The 16209-nt window shown below is 46.7% G+C and overlaps 1 protein-coding gene across 1 annotated transcript; it reads right to left on the bottom strand.

Moving 5' to 3' along the window:
- Window positions 1-12651: 12651 nt before the first annotated feature.
- Window positions 12652-15328, bottom strand: LOC127764387 (auxin response factor 8). The gene is made up of 3 exons (XM_052289267.1): window positions 14095-15328; window positions 13101-14014; window positions 12652-12951 (listed from the first exon to the last, which is right to left on the bottom strand). Exons 1-3 carry the CDS (start codon window positions 15154-15156, stop codon window positions 12882-12884), a joined length of 2046 nt encoding a protein of 681 aa, XP_052145227.1. The 5' UTR covers window positions 15157-15328; the 3' UTR covers window positions 12652-12881.
- Window positions 15329-16209: the final 881 nt, after the last annotated feature.

Below are 16209 nucleotides of genomic sequence, written 5' to 3'. Positions count from 1 at the left end.
AAAACCATTATTGGATAAGGTTTTCACTGCCTATCATGTCAATGAACGTCTGCTAATTAGACTCTTGTATAGCCATGTAATCATTAGCAAGTTAGGGCCATGTAATCAGTAGCAAGTTAGGGAAATAACGTTAGGGTAAAGTGTTGCATGAGATTACACTAGGATGTGATATTGGACTATTAGTATAAGAACAATCACATGGATTATACAAAAGGAGTGTGTGGTAATTACTTAATGGTAGTGATGCATATCTCATATCAATGATATGGTGAAAGAGGAGGGGGAAGACTAGTTGGAATTATGTGGGACAAAAGCCCATATTGTGAAAAATATTTTCTACAAAATCTCATAGGCCAATCGTATGAAAGGGTTGCATGTGAAATTTACAACCACCTTGCTAGGTCCTTACCAATAGAGAAATCCATGTGCGTGTCTGGTCCAGTTTGTCCACCATGGCTCATTTTCAACTACAATCAGGCACTCTGCAACTCTATGTCATTGCCAACATCCAATACCTGTTACGACATCTACTGCAAACCCGATCAGCATCGAGAAGAGGGATGGTGACCTTGATCTCAAGCACCACCTAGCTCAAACTAGGCAAGAGGAAACTGGGGACATTGGTCATTAGAGATGCATTGGATCTGGTGGCCCAAGATCCTACTACCCATCACATGCAGATAAGCCCGCCACCAAGCACCTATAGTCTTCCGTTGCTGTCAAAGTAGAGGAGGTGCAATACGGTGACCATCGAAGGGATGAGCCTCGAGGTGCAATGTGGTGACCATCAAACGTGAAGAGAAGAAAGTCGCTTAGCCTGAGAAGACGCCTAGTGGTTTGGCGACTATCGACAACAATGGTGATGGCACGATGTGAGGAGTGTATGGGAAGGAGGGGACATAAGAGTGAGTTACTGAGATACGAGGGAGTTATTAAGGTTACGTTGGCTACGGATGTGCTGCTAGTTTGCTTTTACCATCATTTTTTTTGTTTTTTCCAGTTTGGCCAACCAAGACAGATGTATTAAATTCGGTTAGTTATAATCAGTGACCGTTTTTTTTTCTCGGTTAGTTTGGTCTCAGACTGGATCTTTCAATTTTTATATCAAATTTGCCCTTTCCTAGTGTTGTGCTTGCTCAAAATAATTAGAGCGAATTCTTTCGGCTGTCTCAGGCTCTCGTGTCGGTATACAGGCTCTCGTGTATAAAAGCTGAAATGCACCGGTCATCACATCTCATACTTCGGTCGGTTCTGGGCAGGCTGAATCCTCCAATCGGAGAGGTGTGCTCGCGTGTTTGGTTTGACTGGTTTTGCACATCCACGAATAGCCGGCCAGTCGAGTCGGAAACCCAGTTTGACACGGTTTCCGATCCCACTCGCCAAACCGACTCCATCACCGAACCGACTTTCTTGTGGTAAATAAAAGCACACCAATCTCGCTCGCACCACGCCGAAACGCACGTCTCGTCGTCTTCATCATCGTCGCCCCGCGATTCCCGTGTTGCTTTCGAAGGTCGGAGGAGGAGAAGAGGAAGAGGAAGAAGAAGAAGAAGAAGGGAGCGGAGATGATCGAGGTGGTGCTCAACGACCGGCTGGGGAAGAAGGTGCGCGTCAAGTGCAACGAGGACGACACCATCGGCGACCTGAAGAAGCTGGTGGCGGCGCAGACGGGGACGCGCGCCGAGAAGATCCGCATCCAGAAGTGGTACAACATCTACAAGGACCACATCACCCTCGCCGACTACGAGATCCACGACGGGATGGGCCTCGAGCTCTACTACGACTAGCCGACCTGCCTGCCTGCCTGCCTTCGAGTATGGCCGATCGAATCGATCTTTAATTATGATGAATAATTCCGTCAGGGTTTGTGTGTCTTAGAACATCTTCTGGATATGATTTGGCTTGGTGTTTGTGTGAACGATGTTTCATACTAATAGAACGCTACTGTGAGCCGAATCACGTTGATTTGGGGGTGAATTTTTTGTTGCTTCCTGTTTCCTCGTTGGTGCTTATATATCTATACATATCAATCCGTGCCTTAGATCGGAAGATTGGTCGATCTCCTGTTGCAAATTGAGATCCCCCGATGCACTTTGTAGCGGATTATATGTAGGGCGAGAATTTTCGTGGGGGATTTGCATCGTTCTGTGCGGGTTCTTGATCTGAATTTGCAGAGTATGCAAATGGGGAAAGCGAAACTATTGTAGACGACGACCAAAAAGAAAGGATTCTCTGAAGTTATCTGTCTCCGGCCCATGAATTATCAGCGCAGGATGGCATAAGTTCACTCTCTATCCCTCTACTTTCCGTCCAGTTTGTTGACATCCCTTATCTCCAATACAGAAATCTCAATAATCCCTAAACTATATAGAACAATGCAATTTAAGTCTAATAGCAGTATAGATGTCTAGTTTCATTTACATGGTATCCTAGTCAGCAAAAAAGAAAAGAAACATATGTGTGGCCCACATGTCAGCCACCCTCTTCTCTCTTCTCTTTATTTCCCAAGCCTAATGGGAGAGGGAGGCGGCTAGCGGAAGAAGGGGGGATTGGCGGAAGAAGTGGGGATTGACGGGCGACGAGCCTAGGAGGGAGGGGGTGAGGCGGCCGGAGAGAGAGGGGGGAGAGGCAGCTGGCGTGCCTGAGAGGGAGGGGGAGGTGGACGACGAGAGGGGTTGCTAAGTGCGAGGGCACCACCGACATCGAGTCGTTCGACCTGGCGCACATGTCATGGAGGCATGAGTTATATGTCGTCGTCTTGACGGCGTCGTCATGAGAGAAGAGGAACACGAGGTCCTCATCATGCTCCTGCTGCGAGAGACAAGCACAACAGAGCGCAACTCCTTCCCGTCAAGCCACTGCATGACACGGTCGGCCTTCGAGCCTGCACCGATGTCGCCGGAGTCCACGAGTAGCAGGCCGCAGGGGATTATCTCCTTACCGACGAGCTTGGACTCCCGGGCCGTCTCTCTCCTTCCCCATCTCCCGTCGGCACCTCCCCATCCCTCCTAGGCCTGCCAGTCGCAGGGGATTATCCCCTTGCCGGCGGGCTTGGACTTGTCGACTGCCTCACCCTCCATCCCAAGCCTGCCGACCGCCTCCACCCTCCACCTCCCCTCCCCCCGGCTTTGCCGCCTCTCCCTCCCTCCAAGGCCTACCAGTCACCTTCCCTTTTCTCTGGTCGACCGCCTCTACCTCCCTCATCTCTGGCCGCCCGCCTCTCCCCGCACTCTCCGGCCAGCTGCCTCCCATTGTCCCCATTGCCACAAGGAAGGCGTATGATGCTTTTCCTAATTATGTACAAAGAGTACAGAATTAGGAAAAAAAACAAGAAAGAAGAGGACGGCTATCATTGTGGGGCTCACATACTTTTTTTATTCTTTTGCTAATTAGGATGTCACATCAGCGAAACCAGACATCTATACTACTATGAGACCTAAATTGCACAGTTTTATATAGGTTAGGGGTAAAGATTTCTGAAATTGGAGATAAAGATGTCAAACAAACTCAACGTAAAGTTGAGGGACAACAGTTGGACGTATATTCCGTGCAGGATAGGCTCAAAAGGCCATCAACTCACTATGCGGGCTTTCTTAATTCTGGTCCCTTCCTTTGGCCCATTGATACATCTGTCTGCCGAAAAGGCCTTAACGTCCCTCTTTGACCCATGGATACATCTGAAGGCCAAAAATACCTTAACGGCTTAACGCCCTTCTTGAGGACTTGCCCATTCATTTCGAGTGATTGGGCTGGGATCCTAGTTGTTGAGTCTCCCAAGCAAGCCCAAAATATCCCATTAACAAGGTCAGGATGTCCCAAAATTTCCAACTACATAATCGCAAAAAACAAAGTCTGTTTTTATGATCCCGAGGTCTGCCTGTCAAGGTTTTCTTTCTTTTTTTCTGCCTTTTGTTGAACTAGTAAACCACCTCCCCGGCAGGCTATCCACGATATTTGACTTTGAACAATGCCATTACGTCAAGGAATTAATCGTTGAAACTTCCAGGGTATCCCATGTCCCATGATGCAACGCCACAGTTCAGTATTCACACGAAGCATAGATCATCATCTATCTCTACGTTGAAACTTTCTGCCCCACCTGTCATCCGCACCAAACACATTTCCTGCAAACCTGGGATTCCAATTGAGATTAGCCACCACCACCGCCACTTCCCATGGCAGCAGAGTACCGATGCCCAAGGACGTTCGTGCACACAGGAATAGAGTTTTCCATTCCAAACCTCTCATAATTAGTCGCCATCCAACCGAGGCAACTTTGACCGCAAGAAACACACAAAACCAAACCAGAAACAAAAAAAAAAAAATGCCATTGTGTGCTTATCTTCTTCTCCGGGGACACAAGACCCACAAAGCCGGCACCGGAGAAAGTGCCGGCGTCTTTCCCTGGCCGGAGCTTAATAAAATGGCTAGCTGGTCAAATGAAGATGACAAAGCTAACCCAACCCAAGCCTAGATTGGTAAGCGCACCGGCGCGGAGTAAACAAATCCACACCTAACCTAAACAAACCCGGACACGAGTGACAGGCCGGCGTTGGGATCACTGGAGAATGCCTTTTTGTTGCGTGGATCTGGTGCCTGGTTGTGGCAGCTTGCTTGTGCATGGGCACTGAAAGCAAGGGCCTCGTCTCACCCGTTTTTGTTTATTGGCCGGCGTGTGATTGTGTATTAACTGAAAAATTATCTGTCACATACTCACAACATTGGAGTAGGTTGCACGTTATTGTAGCTTGGATCTCCTAATTTGTGCTGTTGGTGGGAAGGTCTTCTGTCTTCTGACTGTAGTAGCACTACTGTAGTAGAATTATTTGTATACCTACAAAAGCTTCTTCTTTTTTTTGGACAGGTATGATCATATATTCAGGGTTTTTCTTCTTTTCTCTGTTCTCAAAGAACTGGAGCAAATCATTTGAAGCTCCAGCTTTCTGGATGGGCCATAGATTGGGTACTTTTTTTTGGTCTGCCAGAACGTATCCCTACTATATAAAAATATATTTTTTTCACAAGATTGTAGTACTTGAATGTACTTCAAATTCACATGCAGTGGCGTTCCTATATTCATCTTCATGATATTACATGATCCTGGGTAGATTATTCGATTCTAACTGATTTATACTATGTTAATTAGTATATTAGATAATAATTAGACAATCAGTGTGTATAGGATTTATGGTATTTTTTCCTTCCGTGTTCGTCAGTGTTCACGTGAAGAGGAAATTTCAGCTGTGGATGTAGGAATACCGTGCTAGTTTGCGAGTGGTAGAAGTATGAATTATGAAATTCAGTACTAGTACTCCTGGAGATGAAAAGGATTGTAACCTTTACCTTGTCCGAAAGATGGCATGTCAAAAGATGCGTCTTCTTTTTTCTAAAAAAAAAGGACATGTCAAAAGATGATCAGAAAAGAGGGTGAAAGGTTCAAAGGCCCCATATATATGCACGGCACAAAAACGTGGCGTGCAGCGGGGCCCGGCGGTTCCCACAATGCGGCGGGACATTCGCCCTGGCGCTGTCATCACCGCCGCATCACCCGCACGAGCAGACGACGAGCATCATCTACTCTACCCATCCCTTCCCCCCTCTCTCTCTCTCTCTCTCTCTCTCTCTCTCTCTCTCCCCATGCATTATTTAATCTCTCTCCCTCTAATCCCAGTAAACGCAGTAGTAAAGGCACCCGCAATAGTAATCTATAGGTTCTCTACAAGAGATCCCATATTTTTCTACTTGGAAGAGATTAAATGAAGAGAGAGAGCAAAGCTATCTACTAACTTAGAGATAGTCTATAGAGAAAAACGAGGCAATGCATTAGAGAGCTATAGATACCTATGTAGATATACTATTAAGGTGGTTTACTATTAATCTAATCTATTGCTGAGATGTACATATTTTATAGAGAACATCTTACTTTATCATTGCGGATGCTCTAATACACAGGCAGGTGAGGGGGCAGGCCGGCATGTTGCAATGTGCCACGCCGTCCCCACCGCACCGGGTGGGCCGGACGGACGGACGGTGCTGACCTGAGACCTCCTCCTCCTAACCTCGCTGACTTCTCCCCCTCACGGCGCCTCTCGTAAAAAAGCCATGTGGTTTCGTCTCGCCACCGCTCTACTACTAGCAATCGGCAGCGAGAGAGAGCGGCAGCTGTTTGTTTAGCCACGGCACGCGCACCGGGACGCCGGGCGCGCCGAAGCCCCCGATTTCCCCCGCATCCCATCCACCGTTTTTCACCTCCGTTTTCACGGTGGGTGCATCTCGTGTGGGCAGGCAGGGGGACCCCTCGCCGAGAGGTGCAAAACACCGCGCGGCGCGCACGCGCGGAGGCCACTTTCCCAACCGCCGGTGAAGGGCGCCATGCGCCCCATGCATGCACGGTGCGATCGGGAAAAGGCGGATGCCACTTTGAGGGGACGATCCGTCGAAGAAAGGCAGCAAAACGCTGTGTGGTGTGGCCTGGTGGGGTTTAATCGTGCAGCGCTTTGTGGCAGTGGCCAGCATATAGCAACGCCATGCATGTTAAAAAGTGTTCGTGTAACTGTTCATGCATTGGCTGCTGTATAATACCTGTTAAAAGTAGTACTCACGATACTGCAGGCCTCCCTGCGGATTGCGAGTCCAACTAGCGATCGAATTGACCACCGGTATTGAGGTTTCTGGTTTAACCGACAAGTACTTGTAGATCAACGGCCTTCGGCCAGAAATTAAAGCTCAATTTGTCTGTTTGAATTTCTCGAAAAGTTGTCCAAGTTCAACATTCAGTAAAGTTCTGTTCAAAATTTTAAATTTTAAATTTTGTTTGGGAATCAAATACTTGGAATTCCGTTCCTCCTCCTTTTCTTTTAATTCCAGAATGTAAAGTCATGATTGAACCTTAACACGATAGTGGAGTCAAGTGCAAAATAAAGGCCTGTCGGTACGATTATCTTTTCGAAGCAAGACGATTAAATTTACGATGGGATTCATCGGATGCTCACTCTCATTCCTTTGCCGGAAGAAAAAGCTAAAAAGATGACGCGAAAGTTGATGGCCATGGCATATCAGCGCCGACAAGCAAGCACAATCATAATCATCTGAAACTAATTGGAAAAAGCTAGGAAAAGTGATACCGGTCAGTTCATGCCCTCGCTCTGATTGCCACATAAATTTGCTCACAGCTTGTAAAGGCCCTGATCCCAAACAAGCCTGGAGATGGACAAATATTTCGCCCTGTAGCAGTGGAATCATGAAGCCATCGGCAATTTCTGGGGTCGAAACAATCCCAGATGTGGCACAGTTTAAGCAGCGTGTATTATCCAGACTTGGTTCCTCTATTTCCAAATGTACCATCTTTTCAACTCTTCTCTAAATACAGGTCATTTTAGATTTCTGAGTTACCTTTCCACTTTTTCTTCCATTTTGTCTTTGTTAAATAAATGCTATCACTCACACAAAAAAAATGATTTATCGCCTTCACTGTAGTAGTGTAAGTAAGGACAACAAAGTTATTTGAGTTGTTTTTTTATTACATAAACCTAAAACGACTTACACTTAAAATCAAAGTGGTCGAGTCTGCTCGAATAAAAGAAACCGTAGAATCTTCCAGCATAAGGAGCTATCACCGGGGAGTCTGCTGGCTAAAATCAAAGAGAAGGCCAAAACATGGTCATTGGCTGGTGCGAGACATCTTGGTAGCTGGCTAGCTTTTTAATTTCTTAGCTCATCTGGACCAAAGGTCCGGAGCTGTGTTTCCTTTCGTACTAATAAAGTTTTCTCCATTCTCTATTCAATGAAATTGGCAGCTTACCAATTCGTTAAAAAAAAGTGGTCGAGTAAATATGGTTGATAGGGCTATAAAATTTCCATGTTCGTTAGTTAGAAACAACTTAATATATATCTATAGATATAAGAAACATGGGAAGCTAGGAACCGATAAGAATTTATAGTAATCTCTTTGGCCCGTATCTTATGTTTAACTAATCTATTTACGATCGAGTAAAGAGACAACTTTTTTCTCTTATTATTTATCCATATAAGCATAATGAGTGCTCAAACATAATACTTCCTCCATCCCATAATATAATGATTTATTGTACTAAGATGTGTCACATCTACCCAAAATCCCTTAGGGTATCCTCAATATTTGTTTCAAAAGTAGGTAGTAAGGTGGGTCCATGTAAGATGGCAATAGTATATTGAAGATGCACCACAATGTGTATATATGTGTAGGGTGGGTAACTGGATAATAAGGTGGGACCCATCTGAAAAAAGACTCCAAACATAAGCCATGCCACAATTAAAAAATAGATAGGACCCACCACAAAGTGCTATAACCTGGTAGTAAGCTTATGCCTTGATAGTAGCTATTTACTACTTCCACGATATATCTTATCTAGTAGTAAGAATATTTTAATTTCTAATAGCCACTTTTCCTGTTGATGCCCTTATATTATAGGACCTAGAGAGTATATACTTCTCTAATTAAAGTTATACATACCCCCTAAAACCACATCCTCCACTGAAAAGAAAGTTAAACTGATCACCATGTAAGTTCAGCAGGAACGTTTAGCCAATCCCAACACATGCAAATACAATTATGACGGCATTTAGAAAAACACAAGCATGCATGTCAACTTGCAGTGCAGAATGGAGGTCATAAAGTAAAGGATTACAAATACTCCATCCGTTCCATTGTAAGTGCAGTTATAATTTTCCGTGTCTAATTTTGATCGTTCATTTTATTTAAAAGTTCTTTTAAAAAATTTTAAAACATAAGTTACACATAAATAACTATTCATGTTTTATCATCTAATAACAATAAAAATACTAATTACAAAAGAGTTTTAAATAAGACGGACGATCAAAAGTTGGATACGGAAACTCATGGTTACACTTATAGGATAGAGGGAGTACTCTCCATTCACCCATAAAAAATAAGATTAAGTCACTTTCAACAAAAGAAAACGTAGTAACAAAAGTACAGCTAAGGTGATGTCTGTTGTACTTTTGCACATTTAACGAAAAAAGATAAAGTAGGCCATGTTTAGTTCTTTCAAAATAGCAAAAGTTTTTATAAAAGTTGGCAATTTGGTATTTGTTATTTGAGAGTCTACAGTAGTAAATTTTGCCAAAAAGTACATTGGGAGCCGTGATTTCTCTGTCTTTCCTAGTAAAATGACAAAACTTTACCATGTAACTAAACACCAACTAGCAAAACTTCAATGCCAAATCTTTTGCCACTAAAACTTTAACAAAAAAAATTACCACATTAAATTGATCTAAACAAGTCCGTAGTATACTCCATGTTTGTTCATGTCATACTTTTTATTCTCCCCGGGATCTCAAAACCCTTAAATTCGTGAACGGATGAAAATGTGAAATTCTCTTTGGACAGAGAGTACGTACTCCACTACAAGTAGCTAATATGTAACCGTGACTTACACTAATCTCTGCACCACAATTAGCCGCCCTTCCAAAAGAAATTATTTCTTATGGTACCCACAGATGAATTGCCGCTATTCTTTGATTGAATAGACCAGATTCTGTCGTACTACGTCTCATGGTAGGATTTTTCAAGAGCAAAATCTATCTATTGTATTATTAAAACAGCTTTGAAAGGAGACACCACGTTCGCTGTGGGAGGCTAGAAATTCCCACATTAATCGGAGAAAAAGAAAAAAAAGAAAAGGAGAGTCCAAGTAGAAATACAATCTAAAATAGCTGAAATTCGGAATTAAAAATAAGCTATGTTGAATGAAGTTTCCATATAACAACCCAATACGAGATTAATACAAATTCAAAATAATAATAAAATAAAATCCAAAATTATAAATTAAAAGGAGAGTCCATGTAAGAATACAATTTAAAAATAGCTGAAATTCGGAATTAAAAATAAAGAATATTGAGAGAAGAGTCCATATAAGAACCCAATACGAGATTAGTTAATATTCGGAATAAAAATAAAAAAAATTCGAAATTAGCAAAAAGAAAAGAAAATTTAAAGTAGGAATACAATTTAAAATCAACTGAAATTCGGAATTAAAAATAAGCAATAGTGAAAGAATAATCCATATAAGAAACCAATATGAGATTAATTAATATTCAGAATAAAAAATAAAAGAGAGTTCAACTGAAATTCAAAAGATAAAAAAATAAAAATATTAAAAAAAACACTATACGGTATTAATTAAAAAAATTAAATTAGAAAAAGAAAAAAAGATTTTAATTAGGAATAGTGGTGGCAGTTGATACGATATATAAAACTGTTAGTAAAACATCAAATAGAATCCTAATGATGATTAAAAGGAGGGACGGGCAAGACGGTTGCCGGGACTTCTAGAAAGTAAAAAAAACCCATTGATAAATATATTCGATTTTTAAAATCTCAATGAGAATAAAAAGGAGAAGCAGCGTGCGCGGGGTGTATAGGAGTATAGTTGCAGACCGCCGACGGTTGGCGGGACTTCTAGAAAATAAAAAATAAATTCCAACGATAGTTATGTTCGATTTTAGAATCCCAATAAAAATAAAGAATAGGCGGCGGATGGGCCATAGAGGTGTATAGTGGCATCGTTTGACGGGCTTCTAAAAATTATAAAAAATGAAACCCAACAAGACAATAAACTCTAAAAACTACAAGGTCCAATTTTTAAAGGTTCGGAACTTCTAAAAAGTAAAATTAAAACAATGATAATCATGATACATTTTAAAATCTCAATGACAATAAAGAAGGGAGGCAGCGGGCAAGCCATAAAGGAGTACAATGGCAAAACCGCTGACGGTTTGGCGGGACTTATAGAAAGTAAAAAAATGAACCCGAACGATTATTATGTTCGATTTGTAAAATCCCAATGACAATAAAGAGAAAAGACAATGGACGGGCCGTAGATGAGTATAATGGCAGCGTTTGACGGGACTTCTAGAAATTATAAAAACAAAACCCAATGAGATAATAAACTAAAAAAATATAAGATCCAATTTTTAGAGGTTTCAAGAAAAATGAATAGAAATAGTGGTAGACCGAGGAAACAAAAGAAGGATATGACAGAAGTAAGGGGTAGCAGCTGGTGTGACTTTTAAAAACTATATAATTAGAAATACAAGGATAGCTATTTAATAAATCTTAAGTAAAATCATACTGAAAAATATATGATTTTGTTTGGGTGCTAGCCGCGCAATTGCGCAGGCCACCCAGCTAGTTACAATTAAAATATACGATGATGTGAAACATGGAATACAACATATCCTAATATCCTAATAGATCGATGAGCGATCTAATTTACCCTTATCAGAATCAAACAAATATTCCTATTTTAAATAGTACCTATAGAAACTACTACCACCAGACACCCTTAAAGTGAGAAAAGCTCTCTTATGTTCGATTCTTTTTTGGCTATTTGTCAGATTATTTCTTCTGTGCTTTAAAAAATATATTTTATAAAATAGTTTTTTTCTGCTGCATTTCGACCATTTATTTTAAGCTTTGTTAAGTTTAGTTTTGTAAAAAAAAATTAACTATAATCGAGTAGATAATCTAAATTAGAACAGGGCTTGGAGTATCAAACAATGTGTCCCTTATGGAGTTGTAGGCTTGTGGTAGTAGTACACATCCGTGGTTTTGTTTGGGTGCACCGTACACGGCTCTATCTGACACTCGCCGTAGCCCAACGGTGTCGTATGCGGGTGAATTTTTTTTGGGCAAGAGACAGCAACTTGTCCGGCAAAAGTGTGCCATCGCATACCTTGTCATCCGTGGTGTAAACATTCTCTCAGAGCGGCTGGCAGCGCCGAGCCGGACAACGCCCCGTGACGGCAAGCGATATACTCCCATCGTGGCCTCTTGTTAATACTAGCAGGGGGGTGGTAGTACTTGACAAGATAATAAGGATAATAAGACCATGCATCTACAGCCGAGTCCTTCTTGGCTAGGCGTTGCTTGCTTTGAATCTTGTTGTTTTGCCACAGAGTAACAACGGGGCCAACAGCTATGGCGGGGAGCAAGCGTCCAAGGGGTTGGCGAAATATCAGCGCAAGGCAAACAAATGGCCAGGCTTCAGGTAAGAGACACGCACCGGCCATTATCCGTGGACCAATACGCGAATCGCGACGCGCCTGCGAGATCCGGCAGGTGAAAGGGGCAGTCGCTCCAGTAGATGAGGTGTCGGCCTCAGGTCAATCAAAGCTAACTCCACCTCCTAAGCAATGGCAGGAGCAGAACAAATCGCAGTTAATTTCACACCCTGAGCAACAAGGACAGGTTGAGTGTGTGTGTGTGTGTGTGTGTGTGTGACCCTGACGCATTTATGCCCGAAACGCAGCGGCTATACAGCTACAGCTAGCTCTCTACTAGCCAGGGATACGCAGCACGATGCAGATCACAAATCTCATCATCATGGGTAAGCGAGCTTGCTGCCAAGGCAAGAGAACCAAGAGGGATTGCCTCGCCTGGAGGCTGGAGCCTGGAGGTCAGGCCACCGGAGAGGTCAGAAATGGCGCAGCGCTGTCGTAATGATATCCCAGCAGCACACATTACATTGTGGCCTGCACCTGCGTCTGCGTCTGCATGCTGCATGCGCTTGTCCCTTGGGCCAAGGGGCCGCGGCATTCAAGTCTCTGATGAGTGGTCACAGGATTTTTGCATCGTAGTACACGGGAATCAACAAGTACACGCAGCTGATCGTTGTTGATGATGATGAAGAAGGATACAGGAGAACAGGATACCTGTGCAGATTGAGCTTTCTTGTTGAAATCTCTACCGCAGAGTTGGGGACATTACTAGTTGAACGGAAATTACTAGTGCTGCTACTACTGCTACTAGTTGATACAAAATCATAAGCTCATTCAAGCTGTACATACTACGGCGATGCTCCCGGTTGTCCTCTTGCTCTCTAGCTCCCTAAGTTGTCGCTCCCGGCGTCGGTTAGTATGGTAAGCCTCCTCGCCAACTTAATGAACTCGCTGAAATGTCAGGGAAAAAGACTGTTTCATCAGTTCAAAGGTTGCCCGCTACATGATTCGTTGCAACTGTAACACGAACAGCGGGCACATGACATGCATGATGCATGGGATGTTGTCATTATTATGTTGCTGTTTGATGTGTTTCTCACCTGAATGGCTCGTCGCCGGCGTGCCTCACTTCGCCGGTGGCGCCACGGTAGAGCACACGGCTCCTCAGCTCCGCGCTGTCGATGCAGAACATCTCGGACAGCCGGCCGTAGAGCTGCTCGAACGAGGCCAGCGACGAGAGGTCGAGGTTGCGGCCGACCGTGTCGGACTCGATGAACACCTTGCACTGCCCGGGCTCCAGCCCGAGCTCGGAGACGGTGCTGTTCTCCCTGAACCACTGGAGCCTCTCCGACGACGTGTTGTCGGTGGGGCTGTTCTGGATGACGCCGGAGCCCGAGCCCTCCGAGGCACCTTTCTCGGTGTTCCAGTTGAGAGAGCTGTTCCCGGTGGCCGCCGGCGAGGTGGTGCCGCTAAGGCTCATCTGGCGCTCGGTCAGTATCCTCTGCCCGAACAGCATTAGCCCCGGCGGCTTGGCGTCGTCGGGCTTCTTGGCGCCCATGGACAGAGCGCGCGCCGGCGGCGAGCTGCCCATTGTCAGGTCAGTGCTGATTCTTGGTGGTGGGATGGGTGTTGGACCGACATGATCGGGGTGGCGGAGCCCTGGGTACATGAGGCTCGACTGCAGGTGGGTAAGGTGGAGATCTGATAAAGATGGACCGAATTGCGCATGCCTGGCTCCCTGTATGCCTGCAGGAGCACTAACGTCGGGGAACGGGAAGAAGGACGGGTGGTTGTGATGGTAATGGTGGTGGCCGTGTGCCAGCGGGTTTGGCGGGAACGCCGGGTTGAGGAGCTGCCCCTCGAAGGGGAACTCCGGGTACGCCGGAATCCGGGGCTTCTTGCGCGGCGGCGAGAAGGACGAGAGGTGGATGGCCGGCATGCTCGACACCAGCTCGACCAGCCATGGGCTCACCCGCTTCACGTTCTGGAGGAGGTCCGGTTCGTCCCAGGTCACCTGGAGTTCATTGATTCAGGAAGTGAGAAAGGAGCAAAAAATTTTGATTGGTTTGCGGTGGTGTAGATGTTGTACCGTACCTGGAGAAGCCGCCACGGCGACTGCGGCCAACGGATGGGGTCGGCGACCTGGACGCCGGCGACGGTGCCCATGAACCAGCTGATCCGGGAGGAGTCCTCGGTCTCGAACGCCATCTTGAACCGCATCCCGGGGCACCACTGCACCCGCATCGCCGCGCGGACCGCCGCCGCGCGCACGCAGAACTCCGGCGTGCTGGCGCGCGGGTAGTACACGACCTCGAACGGCTGCCCGCCGCTCGCCAGCCTCGCCGCCTCGACGACGTCCTCCGCGCGCACCTTGCCCCGCCCCTTGGCGGCCGCGCACGGGCTCGCATTGCCTCGCATCAGGCCGCCGTACTGGTCCCACCCGGGCAGGGAGGCCTCCTCGGCTCCGCCTCCGCCGCCGCAAAACCCGCGCTTGGCGCGCCGGATGCCGACGTGCAGGTCCCCTCCGTCGCCGCGGAGGAACACGATGGAGTCGCCGGCCACGAGCTTCTTCTGGTTCACGAACGTGCTCCACCCCGTGGTGAGCAGGTGCCGGCGCGGCGTGCCCCGGTAGATGTGGCGGAAGTTCCAGGCGACTCCATGGACGTCCTTGGCGACGACGGTCTGCACGGGCGGGTCGGCGGCGTAGTCCAGGCGCGGGAAGATGGTCTCGGCGCAGTACCTGGGCACCGAGAACCCCCCGCCGTTGTTGGCATCCGACTGCGTCAGCGTCTTGGCGAACGACGCCGGTTTCTCGTGCTCCTCGCCTGCCGCGGCGCCATCCTCCTCGACGTCCCCATCCTCCGCGGCGCGGAGCGGCACGAGGCGGATCCTGGCGAACACCTCGTCGGTGTCCGGGTCGGCCATGTACCGCACGGACGCGACGCGGCAGGGCACGAGCGCCGGGACGCGCGCCGCGGAGAGCTCCGGCGCGGCGAGGCCGAGCGCGTGCTCGGCGTGCCCCTGCGGGAAGTAGTACACGGCGGCGCCCACCGGCGGCACGGTGCACATGCCCCCCGCGCACGCGAGCCACAGCTGCCGGTCGACGCACCGCTCGGCGCCGGGCGCCGGCTCCGCCAGGTCCGCGAACGTGATCATCGCCACGCACCCACCACCACCACCACCACCAGCAGCGCCAGCAACCGATCTCGCAGGGGTAGTGGTGTGACCGTGTGAGTGTTCGTCGTGAGGGGGTGGGAGAGGAGGCGAAGACGAGAGGTTGGTGGTGGTGGCTTTTGGCTGCCGTTCCCACGGTAACACGCGTGGTAACCCCGCCGGTTGGGCGACTTATAAGCGGGCCGTTCGGCGAGAGGCGCAAAACCGCGGGATGACACGGATGGTGCGTGGCGATTCGCGTAGTAGAGGGGGGGAGGGGTAGTGGAGAGCGAGGACCAGAGCGAGGTTGGAGAACCGCGCGTGGAGGACCGTGAACTGCCAAGCCTGTGTGACTTCCAGTGTGCGTTACTACTAGTGGTACTGTGCTACTTGCCCGATGCCATGGGGTTCGGTCGACGCAGTAAATCATGTGACTGTGACGAGCCGGACACTGTTGCCGGCTTGGTCCGGGCAACAGCCTGCGAATTGTCCGGCTCCTCTCCCAGCATTGATTTTCACTAATTTGGGGAGGGTAATTCTAATTCAGGTCTTGTTGCGACTTAACTTCACCATGGAGATATGGAAACGGTGTCTGTCCTCTGATCATGGGCGGACCACAATACGGTTTGCATCATTCATGTATGTAGGTTCAAGAGATTATATCCCTAATAAGCGTGAGATGATATCCTTGATTGTTCATATATGTTCTTTTCGGGCTCTAAAAAGCTCTTTCATCCACTGCTGGCTGCGATGAACAGCTAACGGTTACAGTTCGTGGTGGTGATCGTGCCAAGGATTCTTCTGTGCATTGTTATAAGATGTAGTGTTGTTAATGTGATATACTAAAGTGGAATTACCATATGTCATAGAGTTGTCCGTTTAAGTAAATGATACTAACATATGAAGGTCGAATTTATACGTAGCAAGAATGACACTGTTTTGGGTATTGACAGTATTGACGGACACAACTCTTAAACTAAAGATGGGCGAGATGCTCGACAGGGCCGTATCTAGAAACTTGAAGCCCCGGTGTGAAATGCACTTTGAGGCCCTAAA

Source organism: Oryza glaberrima, chromosome 2 (assembly GCF_000147395.1).
Source record: "Oryza glaberrima chromosome 2, OglaRS2, whole genome shotgun sequence".
In the NCBI taxonomy this organism is placed as follows: Eukaryota; Viridiplantae; Streptophyta; class Magnoliopsida; order Poales; family Poaceae; genus Oryza; species Oryza glaberrima.
Note: the sequence above shows the minus strand (reverse complement) of the source record. Positions and strands in the feature narration are given on the sequence as shown.

Excerpts from the sequence above, each read along its gene's own strand:
- LOC127764387 (XM_052289267.1), bottom strand. The coding sequence starts at position 15,156 with ATGATCACGTTCGCGGACCTGGCGGAGCCGGCGCCCGGCGCCGAGCGG. Across the intron at positions 14,015-14,094 it reads CGCCGTGGCGGCTTCTCCAG|GTGACCTGGGACGAACCGGA; the intron begins GTACGGTACAAC and ends AATGAACTCCAG. Across the intron at positions 12,952-13,100 it reads GCCGGCGACGAGCCATTCAG|CGAGTTCATTAAGTTGGCGA; the intron begins GTGAGAAACACA and ends CTGACATTTCAG.